Source organism: Barbatula barbatula (genome assembly GCF_947034865.1).
Source record: "Barbatula barbatula genome assembly, chromosome: 5".
NCBI lineage: Eukaryota > Metazoa > Chordata > Actinopteri > Cypriniformes > Nemacheilidae > Barbatula > Barbatula barbatula.
The window spans coordinates 25,585,588-25,606,711 of record NC_136769.1 but is presented as its reverse complement, the minus strand read 5'-3'; the positions used below and the strand labels follow the sequence as shown (position 1 = coordinate 25,606,711).

At 41.3% G+C, this 21,124-nt stretch overlaps 1 protein-coding gene across 3 annotated transcripts; it reads right to left on the bottom strand.

Moving 5' to 3' along the window:
- Window positions 1–1,237: 1,237 nt before the first annotated feature.
- Window positions 1,238–15,670, bottom strand: LOC306893705 (cytohesin-1-like). Of its 3 annotated transcripts, XR_013786610.1 has the most exons (14): window positions 15,391–15,670; window positions 12,155–12,237; window positions 10,169–10,233; window positions 9,596–9,662; window positions 9,395–9,513; window positions 8,070–8,150; window positions 7,861–7,973; window positions 7,420–7,568; window positions 7,044–7,155; window positions 3,806–3,882; window positions 2,604–2,672; window positions 2,214–2,368; window positions 1,898–2,096; window positions 1,238–1,780 (listed from the first exon to the last, which is right to left on the bottom strand). XR_013786610.1 is itself a non-coding variant. In XM_079455675.1 (13 exons), exons 1-13 carry the CDS (start codon window positions 15,416–15,418, stop codon window positions 2,018–2,020), a joined length of 1,197 nt encoding a protein of 398 aa, XP_079311801.1. In that variant the 5' UTR covers window positions 15,419–15,670; the 3' UTR covers window positions 1,238–2,017. The 3 variants fall into 3 exon arrangements, 2 of the variants coding, with proteins under 2 accessions (XP_079311801.1, XP_079311800.1); XM_079455675.1 differs by having other exon boundaries at window positions 1,238–2,096; XM_079455674.1 differs by lacking the exons at window positions 1,238–1,780; window positions 1,898–2,096; window positions 2,214–2,368; window positions 2,604–2,672; window positions 3,806–3,882 and adding an exon at window positions 5,376–5,911.
- Window positions 15,671–21,124: the final 5,454 nt, after the last annotated feature.

Sequence of the window (21,124 nt, the reverse complement as noted above, 5' to 3'; positions counted from 1 at the left end):
ACAATCCAGCAACAATAATACTAGGGTTAGTTTAAATCACAACATTCATTGCGAAACTACATAAGTCATGAATCCAAATAGATGTGCGCTGCTGAATTCACAATATATCATCCATCCAGCCATCCAAGCACAAGCACAGGCAGCTGATTCATTTGATCTTTCACAATTTGATTTTGTTGTTTTGCGACTGTGTGAACCTGTAATTTGTCAACATTTGCATTTGCTATTAAAAACTTTTATTCATGCCACATTAATAACAATATACAGTATAGGCAGGTATTTATGAATCAAAATGATGTCGCGAAAACCTTATTGTTTTGCCCCTCACTGCATGAATATAAACCCATTGACATTGATTTGATATCTACACTGTATAAAAGGCCTTTTTTCTATTCTTCAACCCCTTTTTTTGCAACTACACGTGCTGTTGTATTGTAGTCATTCAGTATAAAGGCCTTCGACCAATTTCTAGTACTTCATGTTCTTTTAAAATTGAACAAGAAAATTGTTGTGGACTCCCAAAACAGACACTTTTAAACAAACGTCATCAAAAAGTAGTCAGTTTACGTTACAAGAAATGTGTAATCTAAGGGATTACTGTAGGTTACTGGACTACTTGTGCCCCGTAGTTTGTACAGAGTAACTGATAACCATTCTCAAGCGATCCCTAAAGTCAGGATGCCCCCTGCTGGATTTGTATTATGTGCTTCTGTCCTGCTCTCTTCAGTTGTGCATTTCATTCTCTTAAAACTAACAACCATTTAAAAAGCAAAGAAAATGGAGCTCATATTTTTATTTCAGCAAGGTCTCGCCACCACCCCAAATGAGAATAGAGAAGGAAAGAAAATGTCACTCAGCGAATACAATGCTGCTACATAAACACATTTATAAAATGGAAAACAATATTCTCTATACACTAACATATGTACATCTTACATAAATTAATCCAATACTGCTTCAGTATAATCATTTGCTTAAAGAAGCAAACGGCCAGACTGAGAGAAACCCAAGAACAGATGAAAGAATAAAAGCGTGAGATGAGACACACCGAGGCCTAGATGCAATCCCAATTAAACAAACATTGTTATTCCTTTCATGACAAGCTTGAATGAATGGCACAACATTACTGTGTGTTCATGTGTGTGTAGCATCATGCATGCACGTTCAGCCGATCACAACACACCTGACCTGACAATAAAAACACAAACGCTGCAGAAGCTAAGAAAACCGATGCAAATGCCAAACAAAACCAATGCTTTAATAGTTAAATACACACGTCACTAACAGTATGCACAACAAACTTATTGCAGAGCACTGGGATGTAACGATTCACTTCAGCCATTCATCAGACATATATCACAATACCATTTCTTTTGAAACAATTTAAAATGAAAACTGCCCTTTCATTATTTCTCTAATGCTGCATATTTCTTGGTAAAACAAATATATATTTTATGCCAAATAAAACTAAATTGCAATTTTAAAACTAATTCCAAATCAAATCAGAAAAAAATCAATAGTATAAAAGTATCTTTAATATAAACAAACTAAGTCCTAAGCTTGGATGTTTTTGACTTATATTTGCAGTAAACACAGCGGCCCCTGCGGGTCAAAACATGCATCGCGATTCATTTGACATCTCAACCAACTTGAATCGTCACGCAATATTCTATTCTCAAGCGCCTCACAGTGAATCGTTACATCCCTACAGAGCGCAAAGGAAATCTTCCCTCCTCCCATTCACGTAGAAACTTTGGTTTTCCACATTCTGTCAGACCCGCTGATTTGGAATGAAAGTGTGCAAGACAGAAGAGTTTTGGTTAAGTGTGAGAAACATCATGTTCTCTCTGACACACACACTAGAGCTGAGCGAGAGGACAGACAGGTTTGACCTCACCGATCCTGGTGAAGATTTCCCTCTGTAGATGATGATGATGATTATGATGGTTGTCTTCACCAGCAGTTACACACACATCTGTGACATCATCATCATCATCATCATCCTGAGAAACCTTCTCTAGTGTCTCTTCATAGATGACACCTTCTTCTTTCTGGCAGCCAGCATCTCATAGAAAGGATCTCTGCTGATCGCCGCCCTGCACATAGACATGGAGGAACATGAGAAAACGCTGCCATCTGTCACGGCTGTATACAACAAAAGGCAGACAGGTCATCATCACGCGGCTAACTGAAGTAAAACACTCCTGACTCACTTGATGCTGTTGATCCACTCGTCTTTCTCCTCGGTGGTGGGAGCAGAGATGCGGTAGAATGTGTGATTTCCCTCAACCACTCGACCGTCTGCCTCCGTCTTACAAGCTTTGATCACCTGATCTTTATTGTGAGGTATGAAGAGCTCAAAGCAGTTCTGAGGAGCAAACAAACACGCACATCATCACAGATCGCACGCAGCCTTTTGCATTGCATTGTGGGATTTCAGGCAGTGTGCTCTACTGTATTCTGCACATTTTGGCAAATGTGATATCATCTGCTGGATAATACGCAGTGTCTGAACAGATGCCATGACCGTGGGTGAAAGTTACGGTAGCCATTCGTGCTAAAATGAGCAATGATGTTTTCTAATACATGAGCAGATTGTTTACCGGTTTCTTGTCTTCGACTTCATGGATGCTGAGGTTTTCCAGTGGGATGATGCCTCGCGGTTCTTTATCCTACAGAACACGAGACAAATTGGTTTCCCAATGTACTGTACACCACGAATGACATTCAACATTTTTTCAAAACAATTGGTCATTCAAACAAATAAAATACGATTTAAAAAGTCTATTGATTGTAACTGTACAGAAACAACGAATAACTCATGTCAAACAAACACAGATTTTCATATTTCATATCACTTGTAGGGCTATCTCTATCCATGCTATTTCATACACATGTACAGATACATATGTATCTATATAAATACATATGTACAAACATATAAAGGCATTACATATGACATTATTACGGAAGCCCAAAGCACACATTGTTTAATTAGGACTTATTCTTAAAGGGATACTTCATCCAAAAATGAACATTCCGTCTTCATTTCGAGTTGTTCCAAATCTGTATGAACAGGGAAAAGAGATTTGGAAGAAAGCTTATAATCTCAACACCCGTTGACTCCCACAGTAGGAAAAATACAATGGTAGTCAAAAGTGGCCCGGAACTGTTTGCTGTCCTACATTCTTCAAAATGTCTTCTGTGTTCAACTGAACAAACAAAATGATTTGACCATGGGTGTTGAGATTATAAGCATTCTTGCAAATATCTTGCTCTGTGTCCATCTGATCAAACACATGTATACACATTTGGAACAACTAGAAGGAGAGGAAATGATGACACAATTGTCCATTTTGGGTGAATGATTCCTTTAAGGAAGGAATGAAAGAGGGTTTTATCCATTGTGGCTCTGGGTACAGTACAAAGCATAACTGCGCATATATATATATAAACTGTATATGTATATATAACTGCAAATCCTACAAGAAGATGAGCTAGAGATACTTTACATATATTATCAATAAACAGATTTGCAATAACAACATGGATTGCACGTAATATTGCTAATTTACTTTTGCAATAGAAAAACAACAAAACTTAGCAATAAACTGGAAGTTAAGACAGTATATAAAAGAAAAGAAAAACCTATTGCCTAAACATAAAATAAATAAACAACAAAAACGTATAACAAAATCTTTCCTTTCTTTTGTTAAATCGAAACTTTGCAATGAATACGGTTTCACATGACAAATGTATGTTCTTCATATCTGAAAATGTTGATGTTTTAATAGTGTGTACTTACAGTAGTGTACTCGAAGTAGTACAGACAGTTATCAGTGAGGATGAACCATCGTCTCTTCCAGGTTTTAACTCGTCCTCCTGACAAACAAAAGAGAGAGAGAGAAAGAGAGAGACAGATGTGTGAGTGTAGACAGACAGACAGACAGACAGACAAACAGAAAGACAGCTCTTCTACATGAACGTTCACACCCAAGCACAGCAACACACATGCTCAAATGACAGCCGTCAATCATCTGTCACCATGACAACCAGTAGCTCTTATGGGATGCAGCATACAGTTTCAGGAAAACATCTCACCACACTGACTGTAGGTTTAAACGCTGAAAACTGTGGTGGTTAAATCTTCTTCATTAAACTACAAGCACATCTCATTTGTGTTCATGACTTTTAGCTTCCCGTTCGTTGGAAAACACTTTTCTGTTGTCGTCCTGTCACTTGCTTGCTGATGTTTGAGTAATTGTTTGTGTTTTGAGTATTTGCAGCACATGTGATGTTGGTGTTTTTTCTTTCGTCCTTTCATTGACACCTAGCGGTCGCCGTATGAGAACACATCAACAGCTGCACATTGAGTAACACGTGTGACCCATGAAACATTCACAGCATTTACTCATATTGTGTTTATGTTCATTCATTGTGTAGAACTAATGCTTACAGACCGTTTTCATTTCACATGTGCATTAGTAGAGGGAACTTTACACTAAAAAGCACTTCTATGTTTACACGTAACCAAATCATCCACTTGCGATCAGATTGATGGCTCAAGGAGACTGAAAATGGTGCTAATGAATGCGCGCAGAGGCGTTATAGCTCCGCCTCTTGTGTTTACATTATGAAAGTTTTATTAACAATTTATTATATTATAAAACCATTAATGTAATGGCTGGCAGGATCGGCACATTTTTAATCGGTTCTCGCAGTTGTTTCTTACACGTGGGTTAAAAGCGGATTAATGTTGTTCATCTGATGTTGATAATTGGGCTACACGAGGTCAAGTGAGCTAGATTTTTTGATAGTGTTGAATAGCGATTGGACTGAAATTGGTACGCGAATCTGGCAACCCTAGGTGTGCGCTGGCGCAGAAGTTTTTTGCTCGGAATATATTTCATGTACATGTAGTTTTTGAATCATTTTTGCAACATTTAGGGGACATGTAAACAGAACTATAATGATCTGCAATCATTTCTGACAGCCAGTGAGCTTAGGATGACCTCTGACCCCTGTATTCTGTCCGGATGGTGATTTTTGTAACAATCCTGTCATGTGACAGCAATAATATTGTCAAGCAAATGTTATGATCTCTTGAACCGACACTGTGTTTTATCAGCATTCGGATATAATGTCAGAGATTCAGGGTGATGGATGTACGCTCACTGCGCCTTACAAAGAGTAAGATTGACATGCTGTTTATAAATGTATGTGCTAATGTTCGAGTCTCACCAAGGGCCAAAGCACGTTCGGTCTGAGCAAATACAGACACACAAACAAACACAGACGTCTGTACGGCGTGATGAAGAGCAGCTCTTTGGTTCAGGTGCAGTTTTCTGACACGGTCTTATCAGCACAAACCCCACCAAGAGAAAATCACTCATTAAAGGGATAGTTGACCCAAACTTCTGTCATCGTTTATTGACCATCAGGTGCTTGTAACACAAAAGAAGATATTTATAAGTCAACGGATTTCAGTGTTGTTTGATTCCCGACATTCTTCAAAATATCTTCTTTTGTGTTCTGAAGAAAGAAATGACACGAGGATGAGTGAACGACTTGTCATTCCTTCCCCTGTCACGTCTGTTTGGAGCACATGAAGGTGAGAGAATGATGATGGAGTGTACGGTCGTGCGCTCAGGGCAGATACTGCAGATGCCAAAGCTGGAAGGACATGTGAAGAGAATGTTTGGACAACACAACACAACACAACACAAAATCAAATAACAAGCCCCCACCACCACGTGGATGAGCCACTGATTCCATGAAGAACCCCGACAACCGGACAAACAAACACATAACGATGAGAAGCTAACGGAGGGGACAGAAGCAGCGCTGACCACCCGAAGCACCCGAGAGCGAGCGAGCGAATGAGCGAGGGAAGAACAGGTGTACATACCTCCTGAGGGAAAGACAACAGCCAAAATCATGGGAACAAAAACAAACAAACGAGGAAGAAAGGGAAACAAAATTAACTTAAATAAGAAAACATACTCCCCACACGCTGTCACGGCAGATTAAGTGACAATCAACAGTCACTGCCGTTACCACACAAACTGACCGCTGACCAACACTTTCTAGAAAGCCTCTGTAATGTACTCTAAAGGGAACTATAAATCACACACATTACTGAAAGAGTTGTAATAAACCACAATACTGATAAACCTCGAAGAAGTATAATGCAAATGTTGTGTAAGACTGCATTATAGTTGTTAAAGGTGTATCCATGAGTATTGAAACACATTTCACATATGGGCTGTGTTCCAGACAGGGATTTAAAAACATACCTTACAATTTTACATTACTGTGTGCGCCTTGACACAAAACAATCACACAATAAATATGTATATATATATATATATGACACCTGTAAGATTCAAGCCCTGTCCGGGAAACCGCCCCACTGAGGCTTGATAGAAAGTGTACAGAGAACGTATCAGCACCTTCAGAACACTGTCAGGAGAGAGAGTGTCATCAGCGTGTATGTATGTGATCATGTTGATGATATATTTCTGGTTATAAAGATTCAGATGAACATAATGCACTATAATAATGTCCTACTCTTTATTAGCAGCATGTTAAATCCTGTCGTCTTTAAGTTGCTTTTTTCATACAAAAACATCTGCAAAACGATCAAATGTGTTTACTGCAATGTAAATCTTTTACTTTACTTCATATTACAACTGTTTGGAGACTCCAGCATCAGTGATTGTCAAAGCATGTATTTGGGTAGTTTACAAATGTACCATACACGTGTCGTGTGGTGTGACACTAAATATGTAGAAAATAAACCGCTATATCTGATTCATATTTCTCTTTAAAATAGAGGTGGGTTTTTTTCCTACATTTTTGCTGTAACACCGTATGGCGCATTTATGTGTCATCTGGCCATTTGCTGGTTATAGGTCTATGTGGGAAAAGTATGATGACATTTCATCACATCATGTAGCGGTATGTCATTAGATTCAGCTCACTGTAGAGTCCCAAGCGCGAGAACCATTTCACAAATACTGTGTCCGTTCCGTCACACTCACCCAGTTTGAGCAGCCAGCCTTCTCTATCAGGGTTGAAGAAAGTGTGAGTCAAGTCATTGCCATCATCTTCAGGGATTTTGAAGGGCTCGTTCTTGATGCTGTCATACAGGTTCTGCACGAATCAAAATAACTGATGACTGTTAAATGTTACACAAACAAACGTCCAGGCCAGAAAAAGAAATCAAGTGAGACAAGCAGAAAACGGTTATAAGAGGGTCCTGGGTGTGGATAACTAACACTAATGTGAATGTGTAGGTCCAGGGTAACAGTGGCTGTCTGCATTCAAATAAAAAGGTGTTAAATAAACTGGAGGCTTGATCAGTTCATACATGTAGACATGTGTTGTGGACATAACCAGGAGCGAGAGGAGACGAACCCTAAGAAGATCTTCTGGAAGATCTCCTCCATCATTAATGCCTCTGTTCATAGAGATGAAACGCTCCACCGCGGGCTTGTCTTTAACATTGGGATTGTGAAGGCTGGTGTTCAACATGATGATGGCAAAGGACAAGATGTAGCATGTGTCTACAAACAAGAAAGAAAATCACAATCATGCACACGGCTAGAGAACATCGAGTATTAAAGGTTTAAATAGGAATGTTCAAGAGGAGGGAGATTAAGAGCCACAGGCTCATGAGTTCCTGTCAAATTCCCAGATTCAAGGTTTTTCACAGCTGTGTTTGTATTGCTCCGTGTTTGTGTAAGAATCATGTCAATGGATATACACTTGGCGCTGGTGATTTGAATCAGGCGTGTTAAACAAGAGTCAGATGTAAATATGCAGAGCGGGGGGCCGTGCTGTTCTCCAGAGACCCACCAGTGGACTGGAAGACTCCAGGGTTACACTGACAGTAGCGCTGGGCGAAGGCCTCCATCATTCTGTCGATCTTTTGTGCTTCACCAGGAAGTCTGAAACTCCAGAGAAACTGTCTGTGTGGAGACGCATCATAAAATCAAGACGTCAGTTGTTGAAACACCAGCGTTATTGAAAACATACAAACTGGAGGATGGATTCTACAGTTTTACCTGAGCGCCTGAACCAGGTTCAGATCTGTGAACTCGTGCAGTTCCAAAAAGGCATGAAGGACTTGAATGTTGAAGTCATCTCTGTTTGCGGAACAAGGCAAGAAAAACCAACACTTTTATTCAAAGCAATGCATACGACACCTAAACCCAGTTCACCGAGAACAGGAGAATGACCACATCCTTTACTCCATTCAACATGATCAACTAGAACAGCATGAGGTTGAGTACATTTTGGGTCAATTGTGTCATTTTTTTATCATGTGCACATTTGAGCGATGATTTCATGCGTGGAGGAGTTATACCGAGCCAGAAATGTTTTGATATACAACCCAGATAGCACAATCCATCAGGCTTACGTCTATTTGACGTCTGCATTTACACCTGCAATACACAGTTTGCTCATCTGCAATACTTCTCTGAGACGTCTGAACGTCTGCTAAAAATCTTAGAAAGAGCAGCTTTACTGAACCCAAACATAACAGGAGGGTTAGACTTGAGGGAAACTGGGACGGAACCAGAAGCCTACACGTGAACCACTATTACAACCCCAAGCACACAGTTGGCTGGGAAATGACAGGTCAGTCTGGTGTTGCCCGCTTTAAAACCAAACGCTAACAGCATGCCAAATGTGTGTAACTGTAGAGTCCCAATCATGTATCTCAGGATTATTCAAACATCACATTAGACCTCTCTGCTAGCCAGCGGAGGACGTGACATCCCTCACGAGACCTGATGATGATCCTCTCTAACAGGTCAGAGATAGTGATCTGAAAGTCCAACACTTCCTGACTCTTTGGACAGCCACACCAAGAACGAAGAAACAAAGCCAGGAGGCAAATGAAATCCAAAATGACAAACATGTAGATGGGTCTTGTGTACTGTCAGCCCAAAATAAATAGACGTTAAATATACAAAGTACTGCTTTATATTTCCTGTAGCTGAAAACATTAAACTCCACAGTAAAATATCACATAGATAGAACTAGTGTACACATCTATGATCCGTGTGATTCATCTTTAAACATTACTGCATGCATCCATCTGATCTGAAGTAGATTATAAATATCTGTCATATGATGTCATCACCAGTCAGTCATATATGAAACAGCATGAAAACATATGCAATCGTCACTGTTGACATATGCAAATAAGGAAGATAATCCAGATTTTCGAGATGTACGGTGTAAACGTCAGGTTATGAATACCCAGAGTTATCTCTTAACCCCTGGCGAACTCTAAACAGTGTGATTCTGTTTACCCCAGTTAACCATGTCAAGTGTGAGAAGCCCTTATGTCAGTTGATAGGAATTGTCTTCACACACTCACCTCTCTCCTAAATAATCTCCTATAGCCGTCTTGTTAAGACCTTCACCCTTGTAAAGGAATCGTGCGATGTCTTCACGGGTGTTCTTCAGCAGATCATTTTCTATGAGGAACTGGATTCCCTGCACACACACACACATATATCATTATTCATTGTGTAGTCTCTGACACACACTGACTGCTTCAATGCTTTTCTTTTCGTACCTTCTTGGGATCCATGTTGAATTTCTTGCGGCCCATGGCCACTTGTTTGTTCCTCTGCATGTTTTTCCTGCAGAATGTACAACATCAGACTCTTTATCATTTCTGACACTAAAGCCTGTTGTTACCTGAAACAGAAATACTCTCCAACCCGCTGACTAATGGATCTAATGGTTTGTTTGTTTAAAACCTGGCAGCTGTAATCTCATCCCTGTCTGTCTCGTCTGAATTCTGCTCAATAAAATAATGTGGATTCAACATTCACTTGGGCTGTGTCGCTAGGTTAAAGGTGAGCAGTGACTTCACCAAAGGGAACTTGTGGCTATTCAGAACTGTTCTACGAGGTGGTTCATATCGATAAAGCTGTACGTTCTCCTCTTTTTAATACGTGTTTGATTTACAAAGTACGCATTGATGAAAATGATCCCGTCGTGACATTCCATTGAGATCAGACTGAAACCCACTATGAACGGCTTCCTTCCATCCGTCTTTGTGAATACAACTCTGTTAAGGTTGACTGGACGTCACACATGAATGACAGATGAGAATCAAGTGTGTGTACATGAAATCACTCACCTCTCCTCTGTTGAACCCAGATTCTCAATCTCACTTGTGACTTCAGCGATCTCATCCTTCAGACGCTTCAGTGAGAGATCACACAATGATCAATACACAAGAAAGACACAAAACACACACAACCTGCCATACCTCTGCCCATAACATCCGCTTTATAATCGTTCTCTTTCTTTCTTGCTGTATAGTTTATATTTTGAAACACATAAAGCAGCTCCTGAAGTGTATGTTGGTGATTAATACACCCAGGGCTTAACGCGCATGACAGCTTTCCTGTAGCTCAGTGGTTAGATAAGGCACTAGCACCGCCAAGGGATTGCACATACTTTAGAAACAAATGTACAGTACTATAATGCAATGCAAGTCGCTTTGGATAAAAGCGTCTGCCAAATGCGTGAATGTAAATGTGCTACTAAGTTCAATAATTAAGGAGCACAATAAAAAGCTAGTGTGTCTATCAATACAGTATCTCTCTTTAAATAAAGGTCAAGCCAGTGTTTATACACTATACAGTATATGTGATACACACTGGCAAGGTTGTTTGCAAAGTTCAGTCAAAATGAGTAAATCACTTTCTTATGAACCGGTTTGACAGGTTTAGTCTTTTCCTGCGAGCACAAATCTTAATTCTGCACCCCTTAATCTGCCCACAGAGTGTTTTGTCATGTTACAATTATTGTATCATTGTTTAGTCAGTGTTGGGCTGTAACCCAGAACTGTTTGAACAAAAATCTTTAAGGCTATGGAGAATCTTCGTAACTACATACGTCTGTGTGTGTCCATTTCTGAACAATCCCGCCCTGTTCCTGTCACACTGACTCATTTCCCTTCGGACACATTGTTTTCATACAGAGTGAATAACCAGCGGAAAGCTAAACTACACCACAACTATTTCAGTTTTTAGGTTTGAAGTTAATACAGTGATGTCAAAAGGGCGTGTTTTGCCCAACATTTGCTTTCAATGCCTTCAAGTAGAGCTGCACGATTCAGGATCAATTGAGAATCACGATTCTTTTGTTTCAAATAGAGTGACGACTAAAAGTAATACATCATTTACTAGAGGTTCTGACAAAAAGTAGTTTATATAGGCATGTAATATTTGCTTCGAAATGATGACATATTTCATGGTTAACATACAGTAACTATAGTGAGAATTGTTCTTAAAACATTTACCCTAGGTAAACTAAAGCGGTTCTTTTTTCAACAAATTCATAAGATGGCACTAGCAATTAAAGGTTATCTACATTTCTTTAAAGAAAGAACATAACAACACTGGAAATAACCTGAAAACATGAAATGTTGAGCAACATGATGAAAAGCTCTGCGCAGTTTCTCCATTACCGTAATGACAGATATAAGCGCGCATTCGGATGTGTTAGAGTTTTGTTTCAAACCTGTCTAGTTAAGATGTGAAGGTAATGTAACACAATCCTGAAAGACAATCATAAGAGCAGTTTAACATCTTTTAACGCTAAATCGTGCAGCTCTATGTGCTTAATAATTCATGTTTACATTAACTTCACTTTATAAGTGATACACAATTGAACTTGACGCAACTCATTTTTGTCAAGGCTTCTTCAATTTGCATGGGGTCATGACCCCAGTGGTTGTGTCTCACTTCGAAGGCTGCGTCCTCTGGATGTCACAGTTGTGATTTGTCGGCCGCATACAGCACGTCATTGAGGCCGTCTCGTTTCAGGCACCTTTCTTTCACAGAAATTTGGAGGGTGCATGAGTTGTTGCGGACATAACCTACAATTCTTTTTTATTGGAATAAACAGCAACAGCTGCACATTCAGTGGAAATGTGATACTTCCTGTTTCCTTGTCTTCCAATATGCCTCAAGAAGGACATCTATGCTGAGGACCCTCTGTAAACGGCTTCATTCAGAGGACGCAGCCTCCGAAACAAGACACAGCTACCATCTAGGTTTATCTTGCCATAACAACCAGCTGAATGTATATCATTGAAAATCCGTCTGATGTTCACCTGAATGTCGTCCAGCAGCTCTTGCTTTCGACGCCGGATGTTTTCAAGCTCTTTCTGCTCCTCTGGTGTGAGGTCATCAGGCACTGGCGAAACAAACATAAACATCATCAAACACTAAACATGCAATGCTCTCCTCTGAACTGACATTCAGAACTCGGTTTCAACTCATTTTAGATTGACGATGTGCACACTTGATGTGTAGGTTTACAATACCTTTAGCATATACAACATCTGAAAAGTCACGATGCACCAAATTGACAATGGAAATAGTCACGCTTTAAGGACCTAAACGAACTGCTCGCAGGGATTACAATATATAATCTTCTTGGGCTAGTGACATTGGGAACCTCAAAATGTACAGAACCGCTGCCTCCAACAACACGCAACAAAGAGAAGAACAAGAGCTGCTGGTAATAAGAATTCAGCTATACATGTTTAAAGACTAAGATAACTAACAGTCACCAATAAGTATGGGATGATGTTCAGGCAGCCGGTGTTATGGCAGAAATAGTGTGATCAGGACGTGAAGCCAAGGGTCTTGTGTCTCACTGAAGGGGTTTAGATCACAATAACAGCCGGCTGCTTGAACATTATCCCTCTTATTACACGACTACTGGCCACATGAGAAGAAATTTGAAATCTTGCCAGGAAAAGCTGTTTAGTTTCAGTTTTAAAGTAAGAAACGACGATCATACGTCACAAACAGGCAAACTGGTTTAATCATTTGTATTGTATATATATTGTCATGCATGTTATTAAAAGTCATATTTATAATGAATTTATACAAGATCTTCTGATGTAATGTATGCCTTTAATATTTTACTGGCCACAGTGCTCCTAGTGAAAATAGTGAGTCTTAGCAAGTGAGTCACAATTACTCAGTTTTGTCTCATTTTGTTGTGGCTCTATAAAGTAAAGTAAAGTAGACTTGATAACATGTCAGTCAAATACTGGTAAAAATTGCATTTGAACACTTGACATTAAAACATTATAAGCAGTGGAAGAGTGCATCAATGCAAGAGCATCCTTGTGAACGCGGAGCGCTGTGAGCGATGCCCGGAGAGCATATAGGGTGAGGTGCCTGCTGCGATCTTTGGGTCACACGGCCCACTCTCTAACCGTTACGCCACGACAGCCCTGGAATGAAAACGCTGTCATCCTTCAAACCTTTATAACTTTTTCTCTTCCACAGAACACAAAAGAAGAAACTTGGTAAGTAAACAGCACTGGACTCACAAACCAATGCAAGTGAATGTGTCAAAATATCTTTTCTTGTGTTCTGTGGAAAAAAGAAAGTTGTAAATGTTTGAAAAGACCGGCAGGTGAGTAAATGATGACAGAATGTTTATTTTGCTGTGAATCATCACTTTAAGCCTAATGTCCACTTCCCAGCGCTGGAATGTTGTATATGAATCCAACAGAGAGAGGCAAGTGGAGGCCTGTTCAGACCTGTCTGCTTATACACACAGACATATGTAAAGATGAACACTAGATCTGTTTCCGTGTCAGGACCACAACAACTCAGCTTTCCCACTGCAGAGGCTTTCTTATTGTGGTTCAGCATTTAACAGAATCAAAACATCCCCGATATCCTCTTATGAGGTCCTCTCAGCCCATGTGATAGATAAACTGAGAAGAATGACAAGAAAAGCCCTTCACAACAACACACCATCACTCCTCCAACACAACAACAACAACACTCCTCCAACACACCTCCAACACACCTCCAACACACCTCCAACACTCCTCCAACAACACCTCCAACAACACCTCCAATACACCTCCAACACACCTCCAACACACCTCCAACACTCCTCCAACACTCCTCCAACACTCCTCCAACACTCCTCCAACACTCCTCCAACACTCCTCCAACACTCCTCCAACACACCTCCAACAACACACCAACACTCCTCCAACAACACACCAACACTCCTCCAACACACCTCCAACACACCTCCAACACACCTCCAACACACCTCCAACACACCTCCAACACTCCTCCAACACACCTCCAACACACCTCCAACACTCCTCCAACACTCCTCCAACACTCCTCCAACACTCCTCCAACACTCCTCCAACACTCCTCCAACACTCCTCCAACACTCCTCCAACACACCTCCAACAACACACCAACACTCCTCCAACAACACACCAACACTCCTCCAACACACCAACACTCCCCCAACACACCAACACTCCTCCAACAACACACCAACACTCCTCCAACAACACACCAACACTCCTCCAACAACACACCAACACTCCTCCAACACACCAACACTCCTCCAAAAACACACCAACACTCCTCCAACAACACACCAACACTCCTCCAAAAACACACCAACACTCCTCCAACACACCAACACTCCTCCAACAACACACCAACACTCCTCCAACAACACACCAACACTCCTCCAACAACACACCAACACTCCTCCAACAACACACCAACACTCCTCCAACACACCAACACTCCTCCAACAACACACCAACACTCCTCCAACAACACACCAACACTCCTCCAACAACACACCAACACTCCTCCAACAACACACCAACACTCCTCCAACACACCAACACTCCTCCAACACACCAACACTCCTCCAACACACCAACACTCCTCCAACACACCAACACTCCTCCAACAACACACCAACACTCCTCCAACAACACACCAACACTCCTCCAACAACACACCAACACTCCTCCAACAACACACCAACACTCCTCCAACAACACACCAACACTCCTCCAACAACACACCAACACTCCTCCAACAACACACCAACACTCCTCCAACAACACACCAACACTCCTCCAACACACCAACACTCCTCCAACAACACACCAACACTCCTCCAACACACCAACACTCCTCCAAAACTGCTCCAACACTCCAAATCGTGTTCTTAACCATAAAAGCCCGTGTTAGGAACACACGCACGCACGCACGCACGCACGCACGCAAACACACACACACACACGCAAACACACACACACACACGCAAACACACACACACACACACGCAAACACACACACACGCAAACACACACACACACACACGCACGCACACACACACGCACGCACACACGCACGCGCACGCACTTATACTTATATACACAGTTATATACACACGTGTAACTCCGTGATAAGAGTTGAAGTGTATGAACTTAACAGAAGACCGTGTACGAGAGCTCGCGCGTGTTATTGAGTAAGTTTCGACACTCACCGACGCCGTCCTCAGATTTCAGCACCATCTCTCCTCTCTCCTCTCTCTCTCTCTCTCTTCAAATCCAATAAACCCGCAGCACGACGAGGTGTATTCCGTTTACTCAGCGATACCTACGCGATAACTCAACGGTATTACGTTTAACGTCAATGTCTGAGACCGGAAGCGGCTCTGTTTCACATTACTCGTCGAGAGAGCGGAAGGATCTTGCGGTTAAAGAGTGCTGGACGTCATCAAGGGGTGTGTCTTCAACAGTGGTGTCACTGCGTCATGACGCTTCGCACAAGGGCCTTGTCTCAAACCCCAGATTTAGCGATGAAAATATACATTACTGTCGGTCTATAACAATCATATTATGTAAACGTTTCATTTCAATGTACTTTTCTTTCGATTTAAGACGCTCTTAACAAACACAGTATTTCATTCGTCAAGTTTCCATGACTTGATTTAAATAAATACGAAATGCAAGTAGTCAATTGAATATCATTTAAATGAAGTGACTTGTTCTAATGCTGTTGGTCTTGTGTGTATTGGATTGCACATTTGTGAAGCACTTAATGTGATATATAAATAAATGGAGTTGAAGTAAAACCCATTAGACTTTTGAGTTGGTAAGATGACACTTAAAGAGACACACAGATGTGAAATACTCCTTTCTTACATTCATTCCCTATAGAATTTCTCTTCAATAAACTGAACAAATATTTCTAGGCTATATATTTCTCACTTGTTTTAAATTGCCTTTATTTATTAGGAGAGATTCACACAAACTTCTCTATGAAGTACAAATGTATGTTTCTTAAGCAGCTGTTGTCTAGGTAGGCAACTCACTGACCGTGTTGAGTTTCCCCGTCCACACCCTGTGTGAGAAAACAACCAGCCGTGTGTGTGTGTGTGTGTGTGTGTGTGTGTGTGTGTGTGTGTGTGTGTGTGTGTGTGTGTGTGTGTGCGTGCGTGCGTGCGTGCGTGCGTGTGTGTGTGTGTGTGTGCGTGTGTGTAACAGACTATATGACCATACAACAAACAAACGTCACATGAATGCTCTTTCTTAAAGATGGTAACTGACATTATTCAATATGGTGGAGTCACCTGTTGAGAACAAAACCCCACATTCAGCTGCTGTTAACACTATCGGTGTGTAGTATGTTGTGCTGACAGGCCCACATGACACAAATGTGTTTTTGTTTCAGAGACACACACTCATGCATGTTTAGACGAGAAAGCATTACGTTCCAACAGAGCCCTTCGTCTGTTTTTTTTCTACTGTAGGCTAATGTAATCCTCTGAAACTCCCCGGACACATTCAAGCGAGAGTCCATTTGAACAAGTCTCTTACAACATGTCCTCTGTACAGCACACATAAACCTCAAAGAGACACAAAAGCCTTACAGGACAGAAATGTGGGATGTAAAGCAGATGCTTGTCTGAGTGGGCTGCAAATCTGACGTTTACTGTATGTAAATATTACTCAAATGTCAACGTCACTGCGGCCTTTTGTTCCTATGAGCTGTGGAAACGTCACTCTCTGTGTCCATTACAGAGGACATGAGCCAGCTCTGTCCACGGCCACAAAACTAGAGTGCAGTTACAGAAGGATCAGGAAATGCATATGTTAAGGTTTGGTGTGGTCCGTCTGCTCTTATGACAGCGGCTAGTAGAAACATGGCTGTTTGTGGAATGTTGTTTTGTTTCTCCGGACCTCTGGAATGTGCCTGTGGGAATGAATGCCTTAACACGGATCAGATCCAGTACAATCCTTGTGTCTCTACTTCTTGTTTTCACCACGAGAGAACAGCCAATGTAAAGCTCTCAACACATCTGCTGCTTAACCTTATTATTATGATGATGTGTCATGACCTCTCGTTGAAATCAAGTTTCGAAAAGATTACTTGCAATCATGCCGCTATGATGACTAGGACTATAATACATAGGCCTATCTTGTGATATGACACTTGTGATATCAAAACATGAATTTACTGATGAAATCTGATCCCGCTCTACGGTACCATATTACACACGCAAGAAACGGTAGGCTACTGAACACAATAATTACGTTCTGAAGATGTTCTTAAAATCATTAAGACATTAACTATTTTTCCCATGATGCTTTCCATCCATTATATTACTGCAATTTCTCTTTGCCCTGTTGATTATACAGTACATCTAAAGTATCTCTAACTCATCACTAAGACTTGGAATATGAGAGTTGTACAATGTATATAATGCAAATTTATGTGTTTCTGTTTATGCATCTGCTTCGTTTTTTCCCTTCTCTATTTCATTTTAACGTTGATCGTATTGCTTTTGTCTGTTTAAATGATGGTGTTTTCTTGGTTTGGTTTTCGTGTACATCTGCTTGTGAAGTTTGCAACGCAAACATTCAATTGTATTGATACGCTGAGCATTGGGAGAAAATGCCAGCTGCATTAAAAAAAGTGTGGCGCTTTTCGCACCTGAAGCAGAAAGCATTGGACACTGCTGCTTAGAGATGTTTCTAAACAACGGCAATGAGATGACATATACACGGTTCCGGATTGATTAAGCAGAGAGCGGCAGCCTATAACAGCGCACACAACAAGTGGTATGTAACTTGAGTTTAGTACTGTGTTATGGCTTGTTGAGCGCAGTTTCAGGGGGTTTTTGACACTTGTTGAGGTGCTGTTATTGTTCATTCGGTGTTGATTGTCACTGATCGGCTTGCGTTACAAGCGTGTTGTTGGCTTATATTGGGTTCAGCGCGTTGTTTATTATATTGTGCCCGCACACGATTGTTGTTGGCTAACATTGGATTCAGCGCATTGTTTATTATATTGTGCCTGCAAGCCATTGTCGTGGTTTTTGGCTTTACGTTGGATTCATACTGTGGTGGCTATTTGCATATGCCTGTGAACACAAAATGAGTGGATCAAATGCTGGTGCTTCCTCAACCTCCCCTAAAACGGAGAAGAGAAAAATCTCTGCAAACGCTTTGTCCGGCAAGATTGAGAGATGATCAAAATGTTTCACAAGTTAAAGTACAGTTTGATGTTCTGCTGCGATTGTTTGAAATGCCACTGCCATGCACAAATCTCTGAAACCCTTAATCCCATCAGAGGAACAAGAAAGACAAAATGCATGGTTCGCCAGCATCACCGTATTCAATCAAGGATTTATTAATGATGCCAAAGTGTGTATTTCAGAAATTGCAAAGCAAACTTATAATGCAAAATATCACCAGGAGGTTCAGTCAGAGGAAGAAGGCATAATTCATGAGGCTGTAAAAAAGGGAAGACCGCAACCATCATCTCAACAGGATGACCAGGATGACATACTGCCACGTGACAGTATATCAAACATAAGCAGTAGAAAACAAGATTCAAAATCAAACGTTTCCACTACTTCATCAGCACGCCTCAAGGCAAAGGCGGAAATAGCTGTTCTGCTTGCCCGTCAAAGTTTGCTAAAGGAAAAACATTCTCTTGAGGAGCAGGAAGAGAAATTAAGACAACAAAAGGAACAACTTCAGTTTAAGGCTGATATAGCCACATCAATGGCAAAAGTGAATGTTTTAAGAACCTCTGAGTCTGGTGTGCGGGAGTGCTTCTTCTCATCAATCTGATGGCATGGAGTCCTATTTTAAGAAAAAGGAAAAACTGTGGGAGCTCTAAACATTTATGCAGAGACTTTTGTTCCACAGAACCCTGGAGAGGATTTAAACAGAAAATCAGAGACTGGAAATCCCGATTTGTTCTGTGACAGGTTAAAGCAAAAAAGGGCTAACAATACTATAAATCTCCACCAGAGGCGCCCTTGTGTTCACGAGACCGCTCATGGTTTCAAATACTACTGCGCCTCCAATGTCTCATTGTAGAGATGTCCATATACCCTTTTCCACGAACATTAATAGTGACCAGGACCACATGCTGTCTCTGTAATGGAAAAGCAGAATGAGTTAACCTCAATGCTGGTGCACCAGCAATGTCTTGCATCCCTGCCAAGGAAAGACATCCAAATATTTGATGGTGACCCTCTACAGTACCACTCTTTTATGCGGTCATTTGAACAGGTGATTGAGAAAAAGGCTGACAATGCTGATGATAGTCTACACTTTTTGGAGCAGTACACTAGGGGGCAACCACAACAACTTGTTAGGAGCTGGCAACATTAGACTGATGGCTCAGGACATGCAAAGGCAAAGACTTTAATGCATGAACACTTTGGAAATGAGCATATGATTACATCTGCCTATTTGAATAAAGTTTCTTCATGGCCAACAATCAAGGCAGAAGACAGTAAGGCTTTACATGCATACAGTTTGTTCTTACGTGGATGTTACAATGCCATGGATACGGTTCATAGTCTGTGTGAATTGAATACACCTGCCAATATGATTAAAAGATTACCCTACAAACTGAGAGACAAGTGGAGAACAGTGTCATGTGATACTCAGGAAAGGCATCATAGGAGAACAGAGTTTGTTGATATTGTGATTGATATTTTTGGAGCGCCAAGTGAAAATCATGACAGATCCTTCACGGATCCTTTGGAAACTTAAAGGATGCACCAATGTTGGTGTCAAATAATGAAGGCAGCAGGACCAAATCACATGGCTTAAGGGCTAAAGAAGAGTTTTGTGAGAAGATTGAATTCCTAAAAAAGACTGGAGTTTGCTTTGGCTGTTTGTGTACTGGTCACATAAGTAAGGAGTGTAGGAAACGTCTCTCTTGCAAAATATGCGGCTTAAAGCACCCTAGTATGCTTCACATTCACCACAAGGATAAGGGAGCAGATGTTGAGAAAAGCAAGATCAACTCCGAGAGTGCAATGGGCAGTTCCTTGGTGAAAGTTCAAACCAGTGGTCTTACTGGGGCTGGTGAACAAGACTTTAAGCTCGCTACTGTACCAGTAAAGGTAAAATCAAGGAGTGGTCAAAGGATAGTAGAGACCCATGTATTTTTGGACTCGGGCAGTTCAGCATCCTTCTGTACAATAGGGTTGATGGATAGACTGAATCTCTCTGGGAGAAAAAAAAAGATTATTTTACATACCATGGGCCAGGAGATAATTGTGGACAGTTGTATTGTGTCAGACTTGGAAGTGGCTGGATTTGACGGTGACTGGTACTCTGATATTCAAGATGGCGCCGCGAATGGCTGCCTCGGTGTGGAGCTCTCCAGTAGTCTTGCTGTTTTTGTTAGTTTGTCCTGTTTTATGTTTTACAAGGAACGAACTGCTGAACATTCGGCAGTGGACACCAACTACTATGCAACCATTTTTCGATTTTTCTAACGTTTTGCTGGATATTTTAGTCAGTGCAGTCGCGTGGAGAGGACGCCGGAAGAAACGCAAGCGCGGGAAGCGAGCCGGCGCGCTCGTCAAGCTCAGACAGCGCGGCCTAAGAACGCCCTTGCCAAGCATTCATCTTGCGAATCTCCGCTCTCTACCTAACAAAATGGACGAACTTCGCCTGCTTTCAAGCAAAAACAAGGTTTTTACAAACTCTGCTGCTCTGTGTTTTACGGAAACCTGGCTGAACGAAACCATTCCGGACAGCGCGTTTCATCTGCCGGACTTTCAGCTGTTCAGAGCGGATCGCGATGAGGAGACAACGGGGAAAACGCGCGGTGGTGGGGCTTTTACATCAACAGAAGGTGGTGTACAGATGTAACTGCGTTAAAGAAGATGTGCTGTCCTGATGTGGAAGCGCTTTTCATTAACTGTAAACCGTTCTACTCGCCGCGGGAGTTTTCATCAG

Excerpts from the sequence above, each read along its gene's own strand:
- LOC306893705 (XM_079455674.1), bottom strand. The coding sequence starts at position 15,418 with ATGGTGCTGAAATCTGAGGACGGCGTCG. Across the intron at positions 10,234-12,154 it reads AGCTGCTGGACGACATTCAG|CGTCTGAAGGATGAGATCGC; the intron begins GTGAACATCAGA and ends CTCTCACTGAAG. Across the intron at positions 7,569-7,860 it reads TGGAGTCTTCCAGTCCACTG|ACACATGCTACATCTTGTCC; the intron begins GTGGGTCTCTGG and ends TCTTGTTTGTAG.